Source organism: Marmota flaviventris, chromosome 2 (genome assembly GCF_047511675.1).
Source record: "Marmota flaviventris isolate mMarFla1 chromosome 2, mMarFla1.hap1, whole genome shotgun sequence".
In the NCBI taxonomy this organism is placed as follows: Eukaryota; Metazoa; Chordata; class Mammalia; order Rodentia; family Sciuridae; genus Marmota; species Marmota flaviventris.
Window position 1 is genome coordinate 121,943,988 of NC_092499.1, and position 17,788 is coordinate 121,961,775.

Consider the following 17,788-nt stretch of genomic DNA (forward strand, 5'->3'; position numbering starts at 1 on the left):
GTTTTGTAAAAAAAAAAAAAAAAAAAAAAAAACTACACATTTTAATTTTGATTTCTTTCTTTATTTATTTTTGCTGGGGAGAGCTTCTTAGAAAGGCTTCCAGATTCCCCTTGGGTTTGTGGCTGGGATGGCTATTCACACTCCCAGCCTTCTCAGGACTTCTGGGTGGAGGTGGGCTGACACTAAAGAGCCTTTACTGCCACCTAGTGTCCTGGGCTCCCATTGAGTTGCCTCTGTGCAGTGAGAATGGGCAGGAGGGAGGGGACTAGCAGAGTCCAGGGTGAGGTTCCTTCCCTAGAAGTTTCTCTAATTGCCACTCATGCCCAAAAGCATTTTTCAAGCTCTGAACCGCCACCCCCAACCCCACCGGACTCTGGAATATCAGACTCACACCTTCAGCAACCTATGTGGCTGCACCATGTAGCAGTTCACAGGAGTTGCAAACTCAACCTGGCCAAAATAGGACTCCACTTTCCCCGCAAACCTGCTCCTCGGGTGTTTTAATCTCATGTTAGTTGGAGTCAGTGTCCGGTCTGCTCCCCAAACCCAGCTCCACCTCCAAATGCTATGCCAAGCTGCCCACTCCCCACCTCTCCTGCCAGCTGTCACCTGGCCAGCTACAGCTTCTGCATCCCTCAACTGCCATCTGCAACAGGAGCCACAGGGATTCTGGCAGACCTAAACCACCTCATGACACCTGTCTATAGGTGTCCATGGTTTACCACCTCACTCAGGAGAAAGCCCAATCTCCTCACCCTTGGTTCACAAATCGTGTGCATCATCTGGCTCTCCCCACCTGACCAACTGCATCTCACCTGATCTTCCCTTTCTCTGCCCCCACCACACAACCTTCTCATTGTTCCACGTGACACCAAACACAGGTGGTCTCAGGTCTCTTCCCCAGCTGCTCCCCTAATCCAGATCACCTGGCCAACTCAGAAAGTCCTCAGAGGACTTTCCCTGACTCTCATACCACATCCACCCAGGCACTCAGTCACATCAGCCTATGTGATTCTCTACATTTCATTTACCACATTCTGATGATTTTGTGTGTTTACTTATTTATTTTAATATCTTTATTCCATTCATTCATTTTTATGTGGTGCTGAGGATCAAACCCAGGGCCCTGCACGTGCTAGGTGAGTGCTCTATGGCTTGAGCCACAACCCCAACTTAATTACTTTTATTTTTATGAAAGTAGAATATACACATAACTTAGCATTTACTAACCCTATGGTGGCCAGGCAACAAACCAGCATTGGACACTGTCAGTGTCTGTGTGTTTTGGTCTTTGTGACCACTTGGGCTTTCCAGAATTCTCCAGCCTCTTGCCTGGGGATATTCTTCTGTTTGCCTCTGGGCTGGGAGCAGGGCAGGAAAGCAGGCAGAAGGTCACTACTCTAGGGGAAGGAGGCTCAGCCTTGCACCTTTCCCCAGACCCCCACCTCACCCACTGCCTGTGTGTAGAGCCTCCTGGTTCAGTTTCTCCAGAGGGCAAACCTCCTGACTCTTGCAGGGTGGGGCATAGTCTCCTGGTCCTTTAGGATGTGGAAGGGGTTCTTAGGGATTTTTAAAACTGTATGTGAAGAGTTTTAGCCAATCCCCTGCCTGGTGTCGATTCATACCACATCGCCCTCCTCCTAGAGCCTCAGGGTTTTACGGGGAGAATTATTCCTTTCCCCTCACCACCCTCCTTTGTAGGCACATTAATTATAAATTCTCCATTTTGCTAGATCAGTTACACTTTCTTATCTATTTTCCACCTTCCTAAATCCCCTGAAATCTCTCTCCTTTTTCTCCTGGTGGACAAAACTTAAAGAGACAGTTTACTTTTTATGCCTTTTCCACTTTCACTATCATTTTAGTGAAAAGACAGTGCAAAAAGAAAAAAGAAAGAAAAAAAAAACACAGATAACTTTGTGTGGTTCCTCCACATTTTCTGTAATATCTGTTTACCTCTCTTTCACTTCCAGTGGTGTGCTGATAAGAAAAAGAAGAAGAAAGCCTGATTCATTGTGTATGATAATTTTTCAATGTAAATACTCTTGCCATGACCAATTTCAAGTCACTGATATGATGTCATAGGGAATATGGAAGAAATGTACACAAGTAAGGGACAACTCCCCACCACTGACACCCTTCACCCCCCCCCCCCCATAGAGTATAATCTCCAAAACAGCAGGGACCTTGCCTGTGTTGTTGCTTGGTACACAGGAAGCACTGGGTAGATTGGTAAATGAATGAATAAAACTAATTAGTTCGGTTCTGTGGTTTCAGACTGAGCCTAACCCCAGTCACGGCCTGAACACCAATGCTAGCCCAAAGCAGAGACAAAGACTGTGCCCTGACCCTGGCCATGCACTGAGCCCTGATGGTAGTCCCATTCTGAGCCTTTACTTGGATCAGAAACGGAGGCAAATCCTGGTCATAGATTTAGCCCTAACTTTGGTCTCAGACTGGGCTCAGACTCTAGGCCTCAACACCCAGCATGCAAATGGAGCTGAAAGTCTCAGAGAAAGTTGGTCTTGGAGTGGTCTTTTGTGCAGGGGGCAAGGGTGTGAGCCACCTCTCTGGCAGCAAGATCTTTTAGAGGTCATGGAAGGTCCATGAGGTAACCCTGCTGAGCTCTGGTGGGGCCGGGAGCCCCTCCTTCTCAGACTGATCTGAACTTCCCATGGGCACACCCAGCCTGCTTTCTCCAAGGCCACACAACTGGGCCTACAGGCCCTGCTAATGGCTTCCTAGGCCACTCTGAAGGGATGCATTATTGATGGCTTGTAATTGATATGGAGCTGCCCTAGAGAGTCCCCCTGGAATTCAGGCCAGACAGCTGGAGGCCAGGGCTTGCCCAGCCCCAAGCCCACATGTGCACACACTGGCACACACACAGAAACAAGTTTTAAACAAAAGATGTGAACTCCAAGTGTGCAGTAGTTCTCCCATTCATTCATTCACTAAGAGGTCAGAGGAAACCTTGTGCACACCATGTTAGAATTGTTATATATTTTGCAATGAAAATTCCTGTCCCAGCTTGAAGATGGATGACTCCAGCAAGATAGGGGTGAATGTGAAATCTGCTATACCACAGGGAACAAATCCCCTATGAGAGTCACAAGAGCTGACCCTGGGGTGGTACTTATGACAGAGGAAACATGATATGTACAAGAGACAGATGATCAGCTGGTGGCGGTGGGGGTGGGGGTTGGCAGGTGCCACTGGGCAGAGTGTGTAGCCACAGAGAGATGATTTAAGGTTTCTATCTTTATTTAAAGAGCAAGAAACCACTGGAATCTTTCACACAGAAGGGTGGAGCAGGGGCAGTGTTGGTGCAGTGACCCAAATGAGCAGTTTGAAAGGAATACACAGAGGGGGATGGGTCGGATGAGACCTGGGGGATATGGGATAACACACTGGGGTTACTGCAGTGTCCAGGTCAGAGAGGACCAGATTTGGACTAGGTGGAAACAGTGAAGATGGAGAGAAGAGGAAGACAAGAGAACTATTTAGGAGGTGAGAAAGTCAGCACAGGGCATGAACTGGGGTGGGGATGAGGGAGAGGGTACCTACTTATGATACAGATTTTTATAAGCTTCATATCCAGAGGGTGTGGGGTGAGAGCATCCAGCTCTCACCCTGAGAAAGAATGATTGACTCCTGAGAGGGAAACTGTAGATGGCCAAATGGCTCTCAACCCTGAGATAGGCCAGCGGTCTCAGGATGTTCAAGGGAGACCCTCGAACCTGGCTCCTGACTCCCTCCATACTTAATGTGGCTGCAGGTGCTTCCCCAGCCAACCAAAGGGTAGTCAAAAGGTCCTAGGATGTCGGAGCCTCTTCAGTCAGATGGGCAAATTGAGGCCTGAAAGTGGGAAGGAGTCCCACGTGCTGGGGGAGAGGATGAGGGAAAGGCTAGGACTACCTGGCGCCTCAGCAGCAAGCAGGAAGCAGAGCCCGGGCCTCTGGCTTCCAGGCCCTATGGTGTTGGGTCACAGGTCTTGTAGCCTCATCAGTGAGATGGAAGGGACTCAGCCAGAGTATAGGGCAGCTTGATGGAATCAGGCTCCAGGAAAGAGCAAGGACAAAAGCCAGGGCTGGAGGCAAGAGCCTGAGCTCTTGGCCCATCAGCCCTCCCTCATTCTGACTTTGACTAAGTCCCTTTTCCTCTCTGGGCTTCAATTCACTGTGTGTCCAATAAGAGGAAAGACTAGCGGAGTTCTGAGTCTACAGTGAGCTCTGTCCTAGCTCTGGGACCTGAGCAGGGAGGGATGAAGTGCAGGTGTTAGTTAATCCTGGCTGTTGCCTTTAGGGCCACCCCGCTCCCCGCTGAGATGTCCCACTCCTAGAGGATCTCCTCTTTAGAGAAAGATACATAACCCAGAACCTTTAAAATGCATCATCCACAATGCAGAGCATACAGTAAAAATTGCTGATCAGGCAAATCCTCAGGGAAAAATGATCAACTACCAAGACAAAGAGACCCATGTAAATACTTGAGTTAACAGTTAAAGACTTCAAAGTATCTATGCTTAATATGTTAAAAAAAATAGAGGAATAGAGGGACAAAGTGAATCCAGCAGAGAATTAGAATCTAAAAAGCAATAGAGTAAAACTTTGAGAACATTAATATATAGTAACTCAGGGCTAGGGTTGTGGCTCAGTGATAGAGTGCTTTTCTAGCATGCATGAGGCACTGGGTTTGATCCTTAGCACCACAGAAATATAAAATAAAGATATTGTGTTCACCTAAAACTAAAAAACAAAAAAATTAAAAAAAAAAATATATATATATATATAGTAACTGAAATTAAGCACCTAGTTGCATGGGGTGACAGCAGTCTGGACATAGGAGAAGACAGGGTTTCTTAATTTGAAGGTAGGCTTATAAGAATGCCAAAACTTACAACCCAGAAGGAGAGGGGCAGGGGAGGGAATGAATGCAGGATGGATGGAGAAAGATGTGAGATGTGCTCAATCGACCTAACTTACAAAATTAGAGTCCCAGAAGGAGAAGAAGGAAATAATGGGAAGCACAAAATAAGGAAATCACTGGGGCTAGGAGTGTAGTTCAGTGGTAGAGCATGTGCTTAGCATATGTGAGCCCCTGAGTTGAATCCCCAGCACCAACAAAATCAAAACAAAAAAAGAAATCATGGCCAAAAACTTTAATGAAAAACAACAACCACAAATATCCTAAGCAGGATAAAAACCCTCACACCCAGACACCTTGCAGTCAACATGCTGAAAACAAAAAGGGAGAAACACCACAGCACTCCAGCTCCCCAGGGCTCAAATGGGCCTGGCCTCTGGGAGAAAAGGTGCACAGAGGCTTTGATGATGGAATAAAGCCAATCTTCATTGGTAAACTGGACTGGCAGGAAAAAAAGACTATCCCCAGTCTTGGACAGAATTTAAGTGCAGTCACAGCCCCACTTAATGCACATCATTAGCAAAGCATTTCTAATCAGATAACCTGACCAGATCAGCTGGGATGCACAGGGAAGCCCGAAGCGTGCATTACTGGAGTGGATGGGCCCCTTCCGTGGGCTGGATTTTTAATGCATGCCCTGGCAGGGCCAGACCCACTGGGGCCCAGGGTGGCCACACCCAGCTCTTCTCTGCCTTTAATGCTGTGGTTGTGGAGTCCAATTGACATGGGCCTTGGCCTGATCAATGCACACTTTGGCCAGAAGCTCGACGGTATCTAATGCAATGTAATAATTTTGCTCCATCCTATTAGTGCTGTCTGCACAGGCTGTCCTGCCTTCAAACCCATCTGCTATTGGGATAGCATCCAATGTTTATTTCCATTAGTTTTGCCATTGTTGGTAACAATAAAAATCAGGAGACAGTTGCAAACTAATGATTTAGGAGCAGGGTGAAGCTGAAATTGACCTTGGCCCCTTTCCATCCACTGTGAAGATGACGGGTAGTTGGCCATAAATTTAAATTATGGCAAAAGGATAACATAAGTTATTCCTCTGATGGCTAATTTTATCAGCTAAATAGGCTTGTCATTAAAGCTATCGGCTGTTTTACAAATCACTTCCCATGTTTTAAAAAAAAAATTCACTTTCCACAGTAGAGATCTTGAATAATCCAGGTAACAAAGGCTATTGTATTAAGCTGGCGGCTTTTGGCCTTTGCAGGAAAAGAAGGAACTCTCTGGAACAAGCCATTGTCAAGCCCCCTCCTCACAGCCAGGGTAAAACCCCTTGCCTGTTGTTTTCCTGCCATTTCTGTCCTGCAAAGCTCCTTCTCCCAATTATGGAACCATCTTCAAAGGTGAGCGTTTTGTGCAGATCTGTGGACATTCTCTCAGAGATGATGAACACCGGGGTCCAGGGCAAGGCCAGAAAGGGAGGTGGGCCCCAGTTTCCATTCTAACCCCCCTGCACCTACCACGTCTGCCTTGCATGTGAGTATGGAAGGGAGTGGCCTGATATCACCTCCTTTCCCCGGCCTACCTCTAGCAGAAAGAGTCAAGATTACCACCATGGGTGCAGCTTAGTGATAGAGCATTGCCTGGGTTCAATTCTCAGTGCTGAAAAAACATTATCTTTTGTTTCTTCAAGAAACAGGCCAGGGAGCTGAGCTGTCCACCAGGTGCCTGCTGTATGGGAATGAGGAAAGGGGAGGGAGTCCTTGAGCCTGTTTCTTTAGTTTATGGGTTAGGTGACGTCTGTAGGTGACTGTTTTCTCTTCTTGAGCACACAGACCACTTCTGTCAGCATCTGGTACTTTAGGTGGGGGACCATGTAACTGAGTCTTGCCAATGAAATAGGGGCAGAAGCAACATCACCACTTCCAGGCCTGGCCAATAAAAACCTGTGGTGCCCAATTCTCCAGTCTCCTTGCTCACGCACTGGCTGACTTTGGAAGACCCAGTGGCCTTAGGGGAGCAAGGAGTCACAAGATGGAAGGAGCCTGGGGGCCACAGTGATTGTAGAACAGCGGATCCTCCATGCCCCACACATTGCAACCAGCCCATGCCATGCTGTTAGTGACAAATGCACTCTTCTTGTATTAGGCTGCTGAAATTTCTGGATTTGTTTAATGTGGCAGCTAGTGGCACTCACCCTGACTAAAATGCCCCACATGGATGTCCTACTTCCACTTAGGGAGATGAGGCTTCAAGGTCTGTTCCCAGCCCTTCCTTGACAAAGTGTACCTGGGCAGCCTCTGAGCCTCAGTCTTTCCACCTGTAAAGGGTTTAGTAGTACCTGGCTTCCCAACCTCAACCATCAGCATCAACGTGAACTCAAGTATATGACAGCACATTTGTAAATGATCATCATTATGCAAATCAAATCAGTATTACCTGTACTCTTTCACTCTTACCGAGAGCCTCTATATCTAGTACTAGATTTAGTGTAACCTTCACAGCATCCACATGATACAGCCTTGTTGCCTACATTTATCCAATGAAAAGCCTGAGTCTTGGGGACAGAGAGTTGAACTGAGCCCACCAGCTCCCCGTTTAAGTGAATTTTCTCCACCCTCCAGCTACCTACAGGCAATTCCTCTTTTAGGAACTGAGGTTTATATAAGTTATAGACCTGTCCTAAGGGGCTTGCAGGTTCCATTGGTTTCCTTGGAGGCTGGGTTCTAAGTCACCCTACATTGAAATCTCTGTTCCTCCCTCAGTATTTTGCTAACTTTCTCAGGCTGCCCAGGAAGGAAAAAGCAGAGAAGAGAGACTAACTCCCATAGTGAATCAGATTGGATCATATGATGTTGGACCAAAGGCTGTTGCAAGACCTAAAGGGCAGCCAGGCATGGTGGCACATGCCTGTAATCCCAGCAGCTTGGGAGGCTGAGGCAGGAGGATCATGAATTCAAAGCCAGCCTCAGCAAAAGCGAGGTACTAAGCAACTCAGTGAGACCCTGTCTCTAAATAAAATACAAAACAGGACTGGGGATGTAATTCAGTGGCTGAGTGCCCCTGAGTCTAATCTTTGGCACACACACACACAAAAAAAACCCTTAAAGGACAAAGGGCAGGTAGAAGAGGGGTTACAGAATGTGCTTCAGTATTAGAGCAAGATCCTGGGCATGGATGTACATAATATTTTAGAAGTGGGTTTGTAAGACGAGCCAGAAGAATTTAATGTTACATTGATTTAACTGCTGCATCTAAGTTAGCTTTGATTTCTGAAGCAGCCAGGACAAAGACAAAAAGTTCACACTGTCTCCCTGAGGGACAGACACGAGAATCCCTCTATGTACCAGTGACATTAGAAACTTCTGGCTTCAATTGAGACAGAGAGCCAAGTAAAAGTGAGTACAAGAGCTTTCAGCTGAACGGGTGTTGGATTTGGGGGTCTAAGGTGATTTGCCTCTGTCTTAGCAATGGACAGTCTGAATGCAGACTGTGAGGGTTGGCTAGAGCTCAAGAAGTGCCTTCCTCTCCTCCCTGGGTAGGTATCTTTTAGAGATGAAGTGCACACAGTGGGAATCATGGGAATGAGGGAAGCAGTGAATCCCTGTCACAACTGGAGGGACCCTGTGGTCCAGCATGGATGATACTGGAAAGAGCCACAAGAGACCTCTGTTTCCATCCCACTCCCCAAACTGTGGTGCAACGTTGAATAGACCTTTCTCTTCTCTGGGCCTCGGGTTCCCCATCTGCAAATCTTGGTTTGGCCTCTTGTCTTTAATACAAGGTGTTCTGGGGCACTTTGGGCAGGGCCTGTGGCAAGAAAGCTGCTATGTGGTACAGATGAAACGTACAAGGTCTCATGCAAATTGGAAAGCCATGTCACCTGAGAGTCTCCACAGGGTCACAGTAAGAAGCAATTTAATTTTTCTAAAAAGCTAAGATTAAAAAAAAAGAGTAATTTTACAGTGGAGAATCATGACAGACTCTGCCTTGGCCAGGTGATCAAGGTCACCATTGATAGTGACAAATCACATTGACAGATATGTCCTTGATGTGATGTGATGAGAATGGCATTTTACCTCTGTGTTCTTTCTTCCCCAAACCCAAAACCTAGCGTTATCATGAGAAAAAAAAAAACCTCACACGAACCCCAGTGAGATGTTCTGCAAGAATACCCTTGAGTGCACCTCAAAACCATTAAGATCTTCAAAAACAAAGAAAAAACTGAGAAACCGGCAAGAGGAGCCCAGGGAGGTGTGACAACTAAATGCAATACGGGATTTTGAGAGGTTGGGAACTGTTCTGTTACAGAAGCTCTGGGAACTCTGGCAGGGAGAGAGAGAACAAGTTTGTGACAAAGGTGACTAGAATGGCAGGGGATGGGAACAGGCTGGGTGGGCAGCAGGCAGGAGACTGGAAACACCACCGAGACAACCCAGCAGGCGGGCGGGGAGGGACAGTTGCTCTGGGCTGCTGACTGAGCTGCCCGGTCTGATCTGGGCAGTGTTTTCATAGAGCACTGAGAGGTGACTTGGGTAAATTGCCCCTCAGCAAGGTGGGCTGCGGGGGACAGTGTTCAGGACACTTGGATCTTTTCTGGCTGTCAGAGCCCTGAATGAGTTGAGTGCTCCTGGGCAAATCACCACTGTTCGGACTTTTAATTTCTAAAACTGTGTGGGACAGCCAGGGCTTGGGTGGGTGTGGCGGGCCATTTGTGTTACTGTCACTATTTAAAATATCACAACCATCCTTCAAGGATTTTATCACTATCCCCATTTATCACATTAGCAAAACCAAGGTCTGAAGCCATTTCCAAAATCACAAGATCAGTAAGTGGCAGGGCTGGTTTTGAACTTGGGTCTGTCCCTGAAGTCCATTTTTTTTTAAACATTTTTTTTTTTTTGTAGTTGTAGATGGACAGAATGCCTTTATTTTATTTTTATGTTCTGAGGATTGAACCCAGTGCCTCACCCATGCTATGCAAGCACTCTGCCACTGAGCTACAGCCCTGACCCCTGAAGTCCATTTTTAACTATTCCATGGGCTGCTCTCCAAGAGCAGATCCCCACATTCCATGGGCAATTTGTTCATTTCTTTAAGGGTACTTGTTGCCCAGTCAAGTCCCAAATCTGGTCTCAAAACACTGCTGAAAAGTCAGGGTCTCCCCGTCCTTCCCCCTGGGGAGTGGGCACTCGAGCTTTGGAGAGTGGCCATCCTGGTTTCTCTGCAGAAGCTGGATAGCCCTGCTCACCCAGGCCTCCCCAGTGTCCCCCAGGATTCCAGCCCGTCTGGCCCCTTTAGCTGTCTTAACTGAGATGACAGCCTTCGGGTGTTTTTTAAATTAAAATGGCTTGTTTCTGTTCATCTCTTTTCCAGATGTCACTACCTAGAGGGAATCTGTCTTTATTTATTGGCTCTTTCCTGTGCAGAAGCCAAGGGAGCCTCCCTCTGGCTAAGACCCCCTGGGAAGGAGGCCACATGTGGGGAGCAATTTGAACTACAGAAACCTGGGGTCCCCAGGGGGGTCAGGACGGGGGTCACGGTGGAAACTGTGGGAGGTGAGCTTGCCATTAGGATTTTCCTCTGGGCACGTGGCACATGGCACATGTGCTGTGGATGTGAGGCATATAGCAGGCTGGCGTGTTCTCTGCTGAGCGCCATAAATTTACCAGGGGCGGATGCAGCCCTGGGCCGGGGTCTTTCCCTTTGCTGTCTGCAGCAGTGGATAGCACTCATCTGCCTATTGTACAGTGGACTGAGAGCTACCTGATCCTTTCTAGTTGGTTTCATGTTGACACCCAGAATCGTCCTTTACCCCCATGGCCTATACTTCCCTTTGCCCAAACCCAGCCCTGCTCTCACTTGGCTGGTTGCAATGGCCTCCCAACCCTGTCTTCCTGTCCCCCTTCTATCCTTTCCTGCCCACCCCCAGCTGCAGCCAGAAAATTCCATCAAAAACTCAAATTGGAGAAGACAGCTCCCACCCCTGCTTCCAGCCCTCTGGGCTTCCTCTTCCCTGAGATGAAGCCCAAATGCCCTGGTCAGCCCAGAGCCCTTCCCAGGCCCACCCCAAGCCCTCTGGTTGCCTCCCCTTGCTCACACTGAGAACAGCCTCGTGCTCCCACCACAACACCCACGTCTGGGCTTGCACAGGCCCTTCCACTTGGCTCCCTTCCCAGGTGACCCTGCTCAAGGTCAGCTCCTCTGCAAACCCTTCCCCATCCTGGCCTACAGAGCCCCAGACAATTCCCCAAAGAAGCATGAAGGGCACCGTACTGCTGCTGTTGGTACATGGGCTACCAAACTCCCTGAGTCACCCAGAGTCCCATGAGGTCAGGGACCATGACCTGGCCGGCAGGAGGACTGCTGAGAGAATGAATGAAGCCTATGGCAGCTATGTGGGGGCTGCGATGTTTACCTTCTCAGTCTAGGACCCCCTATAGATTTCCCTGCTCCCAGGGTCCCTTGGACAATGTGCTCCTGTGGGTGGAGTCCCTGATGGCCCCTCTTGTCACTCAGAGGCACCCTATACTAAAATGAAAGGTTTTGTGTCCCCAAAGTAGATAAAAAGATTTGGTTTGTGACAGACATTCCAGGGGGGTGATTTTGAAGATGCTGCATGTGTGTTCCTGTGGGGACTTTTCCCGGGGTCACATTCCACAGACTTCCCACCCCCATCTGCTATAAGAGGTTGGGGAGGAGGACCAAGAGAATCACTGAATCTGCATTTAACCAGCCCCATCTCAAACAGTGCTGGGCTGGGCTGGGCTAAGGCACACATGTGAGCTAGCCAGGCCTACCCTGAGGAGCACCCAGTGCAGGGGACACGCTGCCCCTGTGTGCATGCCCACTCATGGTGGCGAGCACCCACCATATGAGAGCCACACTGGGAGCTGCCAGGCTAAGTGAGGACCCACTCTGCAGCCTTACTGCAGATCCCAGCTGGTACCCACCCCCTGAGCACCCCAATCCCCCTCCTCTGAATTCCTGTAGAAGGGGCTGTCTTCCCTCACATGAAAGCTACCCCTTCACTTTACAGATGAGGGCAGAGGTGGCATCATGTGGCTAAATCCCCGTGAGAGGGAGCTGTGGAGCTGCGCCTTGTGCAGGTACTAGATTCTGGGGCAGTGCCCCACCCTGGCCCAGCTGCCTGTTCCCCTTGGCTGCACTGGGCACATACTTGGCACACAGTGTTCCCCAGCCACCCTTCACACACAGAATTAGTGCCCGCCTGAGGGACTGTTCCTCTGAGAATACTCTATGAATTGAGTTGGTAACTTGGCAGCTCAGGTTGGGTAGCTGAAGGGTCACCATGGTATAATGACAAGGACCCTGGCATGGGAGTCAGGGCTGAGTCCAGGCCTGGTTGGGCTGAACACCAGTGACCATGGGGATGTGTTTTCCTTCCTGGGCCTTAGGTTCCCCATGAGCCCAGCCATGGGCCCCTGAGTTCTGACATGGGCTTAGGCACAGCAGTGTCCCCAGCAAGGCCTAGACATAAAAACAGAACTGAGAGTGGCAGTGCATTACCCCTTGCTCCTGACAGATTTGCGTCAGTCTCTCCAGCTGCTCGTCTTGGGTGACCTTGGCCTTCTCGTACTGCTGGATGACCATCTCCATCTCCACCTTCACTGGCAGGACGTATGCTGGAAGAAAGAGACAGCCCGTGAAGAACTGGGTAGGGGCAGGGCTCAAGCTGGGGAGGAGTCGGCCCTCCATTTGGCCAGCATCAGCTCTGAGGCCCTGGCTCAGTTCCCTGAAGATGGGAGGGGGGACATCTAGGTACCCCAGAAAGTACAACCTGAACTTCTGGTGTCCAAGAGATCCGTGTTCCTCCTTTCCCATGGTGATAAAACCCTTCATTTTTGGAGGTGTGCACAGCTGCTGGAATAATGAGTAATCCCCAGCCTGTGCAGCTACCAGTGGCCAAGACACATTCTGGACAATGGGGTGTCACTGGAGGAGGCATGCTGTGGCATCCAGAAGCCTTCCTTAAAAGGCAGCTGGGGTTGGTGGGGTGCAGTGGTGTTGGAACCCTCGTACATTGCTGTGGGTACGACCACTTTGGAAAACAGTTTGGCAGTTCTCCAAAATATTAAGCAGAGAGTGGCCATAAGACCCAGCAATTCTATGCCTACATACCTAAGAGAAGTGGAAACATACAGCCACACAAACACTTGCACATGAGCCTTCCTGACAGCATCATTCATAATAGCCCTAAAGTGGCAACAATCCAAATGTTCATCAAGGGATGAAGGGATAGATACAATGTGTCCTGTCTCTACAAGGAGACACTCTGGGAGGAATGATGTACTGTTAAATGTGACAACACAGATGAGCCTTGAAAACAGTATGGTAAGCAAAAGCCACCAGACACAAAAGACTACATATCATATATCTAAAATGCCCAGAGTAGGCAACTTCACAGAGATGGACAGATGCATGTCCAGGGCTGAGGGGGCATGGAGGCGACTGCTCAAGAGTATCAGGCTTCTTTGTGGAGAAAGGAAAATGCTCTAACCTTAGGTTTTGGTGTTAGTTGCAAACTATTAGTATACTAAAAATCGTTCAGCTGCTTACTTTAAATGGGTAGATTTTATGGCATGAGAATTACATCTCAATTTAGTTGTTTAAAAAGAAAAGATAGCTCTTGTATTCTGGCTCAAGATGGCAGACAAGGACATATGTCCTGTGATGTCGTGACTGGTATCCCAGAGCTGAAGGGTACCTGGACCCCAAAATTGTGAGTTATGGGTGTAGTGACTGAAGGAGAAATAGCAGTCCCTTCTCCACTATGTGGAGGACAACAAGAATGGACTATGATTGGTTCTGACTGGAGTCCAACAAGGAAGGGACCTTGTGGTTTGGAAATTATTGGTACATCCATGACTCTTCAAATAGAAGTGTGACATCGAGTATGACATTCCTATCACACATTCCACTACTGCTCTAGAAATTGCACTCCCTGCTGGATGGAAAGACAGTAAAGGTGTACAGGGGTGGATAAATACACCTCAACAATCACTTCAAAGCTTCACGGGCTAGGAAGGCATCCAAGTTTGGACTGCCACATCTTGTGGCTGGCAGTAGAAATCCCTGATCTGATTCAGAAAGGCATGATCTCACACAGGGCACTGCAGCCAGTGAAAGATCACAGTGCTGAGGGCCACAGATGGGCTACATTCCTGTTTGCCCATGTATCACTCTTTATATGCATCTAACATTTTCCCCCCACACTCCTCCCCTCCCCTCTTCTTTTTCTGTGTGTGTGCCACTGGGAATTGAACCCAAGGATGCTCTACTCCTGAGCTATACCCCCAGCCCTTTTTATTTTTTATTTTGAGACAGAGTCAGGCTAAATTTCCTGGGCTGGCCTTGACCTTGCAATCCTCCTGCCTCCGCCTCCTGAGTTGCTGGGATTTCACGTAAGGGAGGAAATAGTACCGGGTTGCTATGCTAGGCTGCACAGGAAGGGGAACGGCCTGGGCCTTGGAAAACCAACCGGCAATTTAAATCACCTTCCCAGGTGGAGCAGGGTGAGGTCCTGGAAGTGGGTAATGTGGGTAATGAGGACATAATCTTTTTGGTTTCTGGAGACAACCCATCAACCAAAGCTGCTTTCTCAGATAGATAAACACATAGCAGTCGGCCTTCCTTTTATCTTCTTTCTCCTTTCTCCTGCCTACTGGCTATAATGAGGAAGTGATGTCTAGCATTGGAACAGTCATCTTAGACCATGAGGTGACTTTGAAAAGTAGGCTATGTGCAGCAGACTTCCATGTGAGAGAAATAAGCTTCTGTTTTGTTTAGGTCATTGTTATTCTGGGCCCTTTACAGATGATCCTACTCATAACTCATACACACAGTAAGACCCAGAGGAGAAAGCTAGATTCTGAGCATGAGGCCCCATGATCTCTCAGCTAGAAGCAGCCCCTGCATCCCTCCCTTGGAAGTTCTCTGAGTTTAGCAGCCATGGGTTCCTTGGAAGTCTCAGGATCAACTTAACCTGACCTCTGCCTGACCTTTACACCCTTCTCACACCTCTCAGAACCCAGCCCTTCCTGATTCTTCGGAAACTTTGCTCAGATGCGTTTGGTCTTGCCACTGCATTCTAGAACTCTGCAGGTCCACACTCTGCAAGACCCCATTCCACCCACGGCATCCCCACCTCCAGATGTTCTCTGGATATTTGAGGCATCATGCAAAGAAGAAAATCAGGACTTTTCTGTTTGCTTCTAGACTTAAGAGTAGGGCACGTGTCCCTGAGACCTTTCTCCAGGTCCAGAAGCTGCCCTGAACTATCACCTCCCAGCTCCTGATGAAGCCAGTTTACTCCAGGGTGAGAGTAGCAAATTAACACCCATTGCATTCACCAGTGAGTCTCCATTGTGAGGCTCCCAGTGCCTGAGGTGTCAGGGAAAAGGGGGAACAGCTGGGAAGGGTGTTCACAGTGGGGCTGTCAAAATCCATTAGTATGAGGGTGTGCAGCTGTCCACAGCTTGCAGAAGGAGCCAGAAGGCGCCGTTCCTGCACTGAAGGGAGCGGATGTTCTCATGGATGGAGCCAAGAGCAGAGCCCTGAGCAGATGGGGTGAAGTGAACCGCCAGAAGAGCACAGGAGGGTGTCACAGATCCTGGGCTCCACTTGTAGCTCCGAGCCTGATTCACCGTGTGACCCCATTCCCTCTGGCCTCCATTTCCCCATCTGTCAAATGAGGGGAAGGGACCAGATGATCTCCAGAGCCTTCCCTGCCTTCCAAAGCTGGACCACGGCTCATTGGAGTTTGATGAAGATTCTGTATTGGAGATGAGATGACAGTGAGGAAACCAGGATCAATGTCCACTGTGTTCACAAGGTGGGATGGAGGGTGGGAACCAGGGAGAGGCTGCCCTCCTGGGGAGGGGAAACCCTGAAGGCCATCCCTGCTTGCCTTCAAGTGCTGGGCAAATGCTGTTGGCCAATCTTATAGCCACAGTTTCTATCATTAGCAGTCAAAATTCAGGGCTGGAAAACACCTTGACATATATCCCAGTGGTTCTAAACTGTGCCCCAACTGTTCCTTAGAGGTGCCTTGGGGACAAGGAGAGGGCATGGAGGTGGGCTCTGGGCTGTCTACTCTGATTCAACCAAAGCAGCTCCACTTTACACACCAGTGACTTTGGCACTGAAAAAGATAAAAGTTTGGGAATCACTGTGACAGGATTTCCATGTCACTCCAGGAGGGGACCTTGCTGGGAAAGTCAGACAACACCTCTGTGGTTGGCTCTGTACCTAGTGTGGTTGACAGAAAGTGGACCTCCTTGTCATGACCTCTGCAACCAAGGAGCACCCTCTGAAATCCAGAGACCTGGGTCTTCCCTCCTCCCTGAGATGATGTCAGCCCCCCTTCCTGTGTCTTTGTCCTCTGTGTCCCCATCCCAACACCCCACACCATTCTTCGGGGTTGAGGTTTCTAATCCCCTCCCCACCAAGGCTTCTTTCCTCTGGGTTGTCACCAATTTTAGAATATTAGAGCTGCCCAGATTTGGGCACAGCTCTCTAGGGACGGGTGGCTGAGTGGGAAGGGCAGCCTCTGCCTTGACAGGAGCAAAGGCAGTGACAAAGCTGGAACAGATCAGACTCTTTCTGGGAATGAAAACGCAGAGATAGGAAGATGCTGAAATGAGTGAAACACCGGCCCAAACCCAGCCTGAGCCAGCCGTTCCCATGGGGATGTTTTCTGCTTGTTGGCAGGTCGACAGGCTCGGGGCACCCACCTTGTCACTGAGGGACACAGACCCGGCAGGGGCAAGCCTCGACTTAATGATCTGGACAGACTCACCACTGACTCTGTGGGCCATGGGGTGTGGGGGCAGCAGCAGGTGTGCGTCAAAACACCTGGGTTATAAAAAGTTGCTCTTCCCAGCATAGCAGGCCCTGCTGGAAGCTCTTATGTGAGGGACTGGCCATGCAGGCACACAATACATGGTTGTGTCAGAATGAATGAGTGCCCTCTCAAGGGGTGTTTGGAAACTCAGGTGTGCACATGCGACACCTGAGCAGTGTGTGAGTGGATCCCAAATACACGATGCTGAATGGCAGGGTCAGGCTTGGCTCTCTCCCTGCTGAGATGTGCCCCCCCAACACTGATGGGGACACCCCTGCCCCCCAGGGCTCTCTCCTCTCTCAGTTGATTGATCTGGTTTCTGTCAGTCTCACTGGCCCCTCTCAGGCCACTCACCGTCAATGACCCTCTTCACACGCCAGATCCGGAGCATGATGATGAGGCTGATGGCATCCCAGGGGCTCCTGGGCCCATTGGCCACGGTAGACGCCACCATCGGGGCCAAGGACAGGATGATCACAGCCCCGTCAAACACCTGCAAAAGGAAGCATATTTCAGTGCTTTGGGCCATGCCACGTGTCCAGGACCAGAGAGCAGCCTGGCAGGCAGTTGGTGCCGGTCATCTTCTCCAGGGGGCCTGAGCCTGTCAGAAGGTCAACGGTCTCCAGCTGCCTCTCCTGACCCTCCTCAGTCCTAAGGAACCTCCTCACTGAACTGCTCCCTGGCATTTGGTCCTCCAAGTGACTGTAGCCCATCTCCAGCTCTTGGTTCAGGTGGCCTTGGTTGGTCTTTGTCCCTTCTCAGGATGGGGCCTGCATTCTGTGCTCTGGACCCTGGGCAGAAGCTGAACTGAATCCCTGGCAGGGTAGGGGCTGATGTAGGTGTGGGGGGTTCTTCTTTCTACATGGGTAGCTGGAGTCCAGGGCCCACATGTCGTCTCTAACAGATACAGAGTTCCTAACCCCATGGAGAATGGGGGCAGGGCTAAGAAAGGAGGGGGCCCAGTTGGCACCATTGGGCCCTGACCCTCCCTTGCCTGCCCCAGCCTGGCCCTGGCTGGAGCTGTTCACAGGCTGGGCTCTTCAA

At 49.5% G+C, this 17,788-nt stretch overlaps 1 protein-coding gene across 10 annotated transcripts in view; it reads right to left on the reverse strand.

The window, feature by feature from the left end:
* Tmem266 (transmembrane protein 266) overlaps positions 1 to 17,788 on the reverse strand; it is a 110,927-nt gene that overhangs the window by 13,204 nt on the left and 79,935 nt on the right. For all 10 annotated transcript variants that reach the window (XM_071608501.1, XM_071608499.1, XM_071608500.1 and 7 more), the window contains 2 exons: positions 17,099 to 17,237; positions 12,409 to 12,524 (listed from right to left, as the gene is read on the reverse strand). In XM_071608501.1, coding sequence (XP_071464602.1) covers positions 12,409 to 12,524; positions 17,099 to 17,237 — 255 coding nt within the window. The remainder of the gene's footprint in view (positions 1 to 12,408; positions 12,525 to 17,098; positions 17,238 to 17,788) is intronic.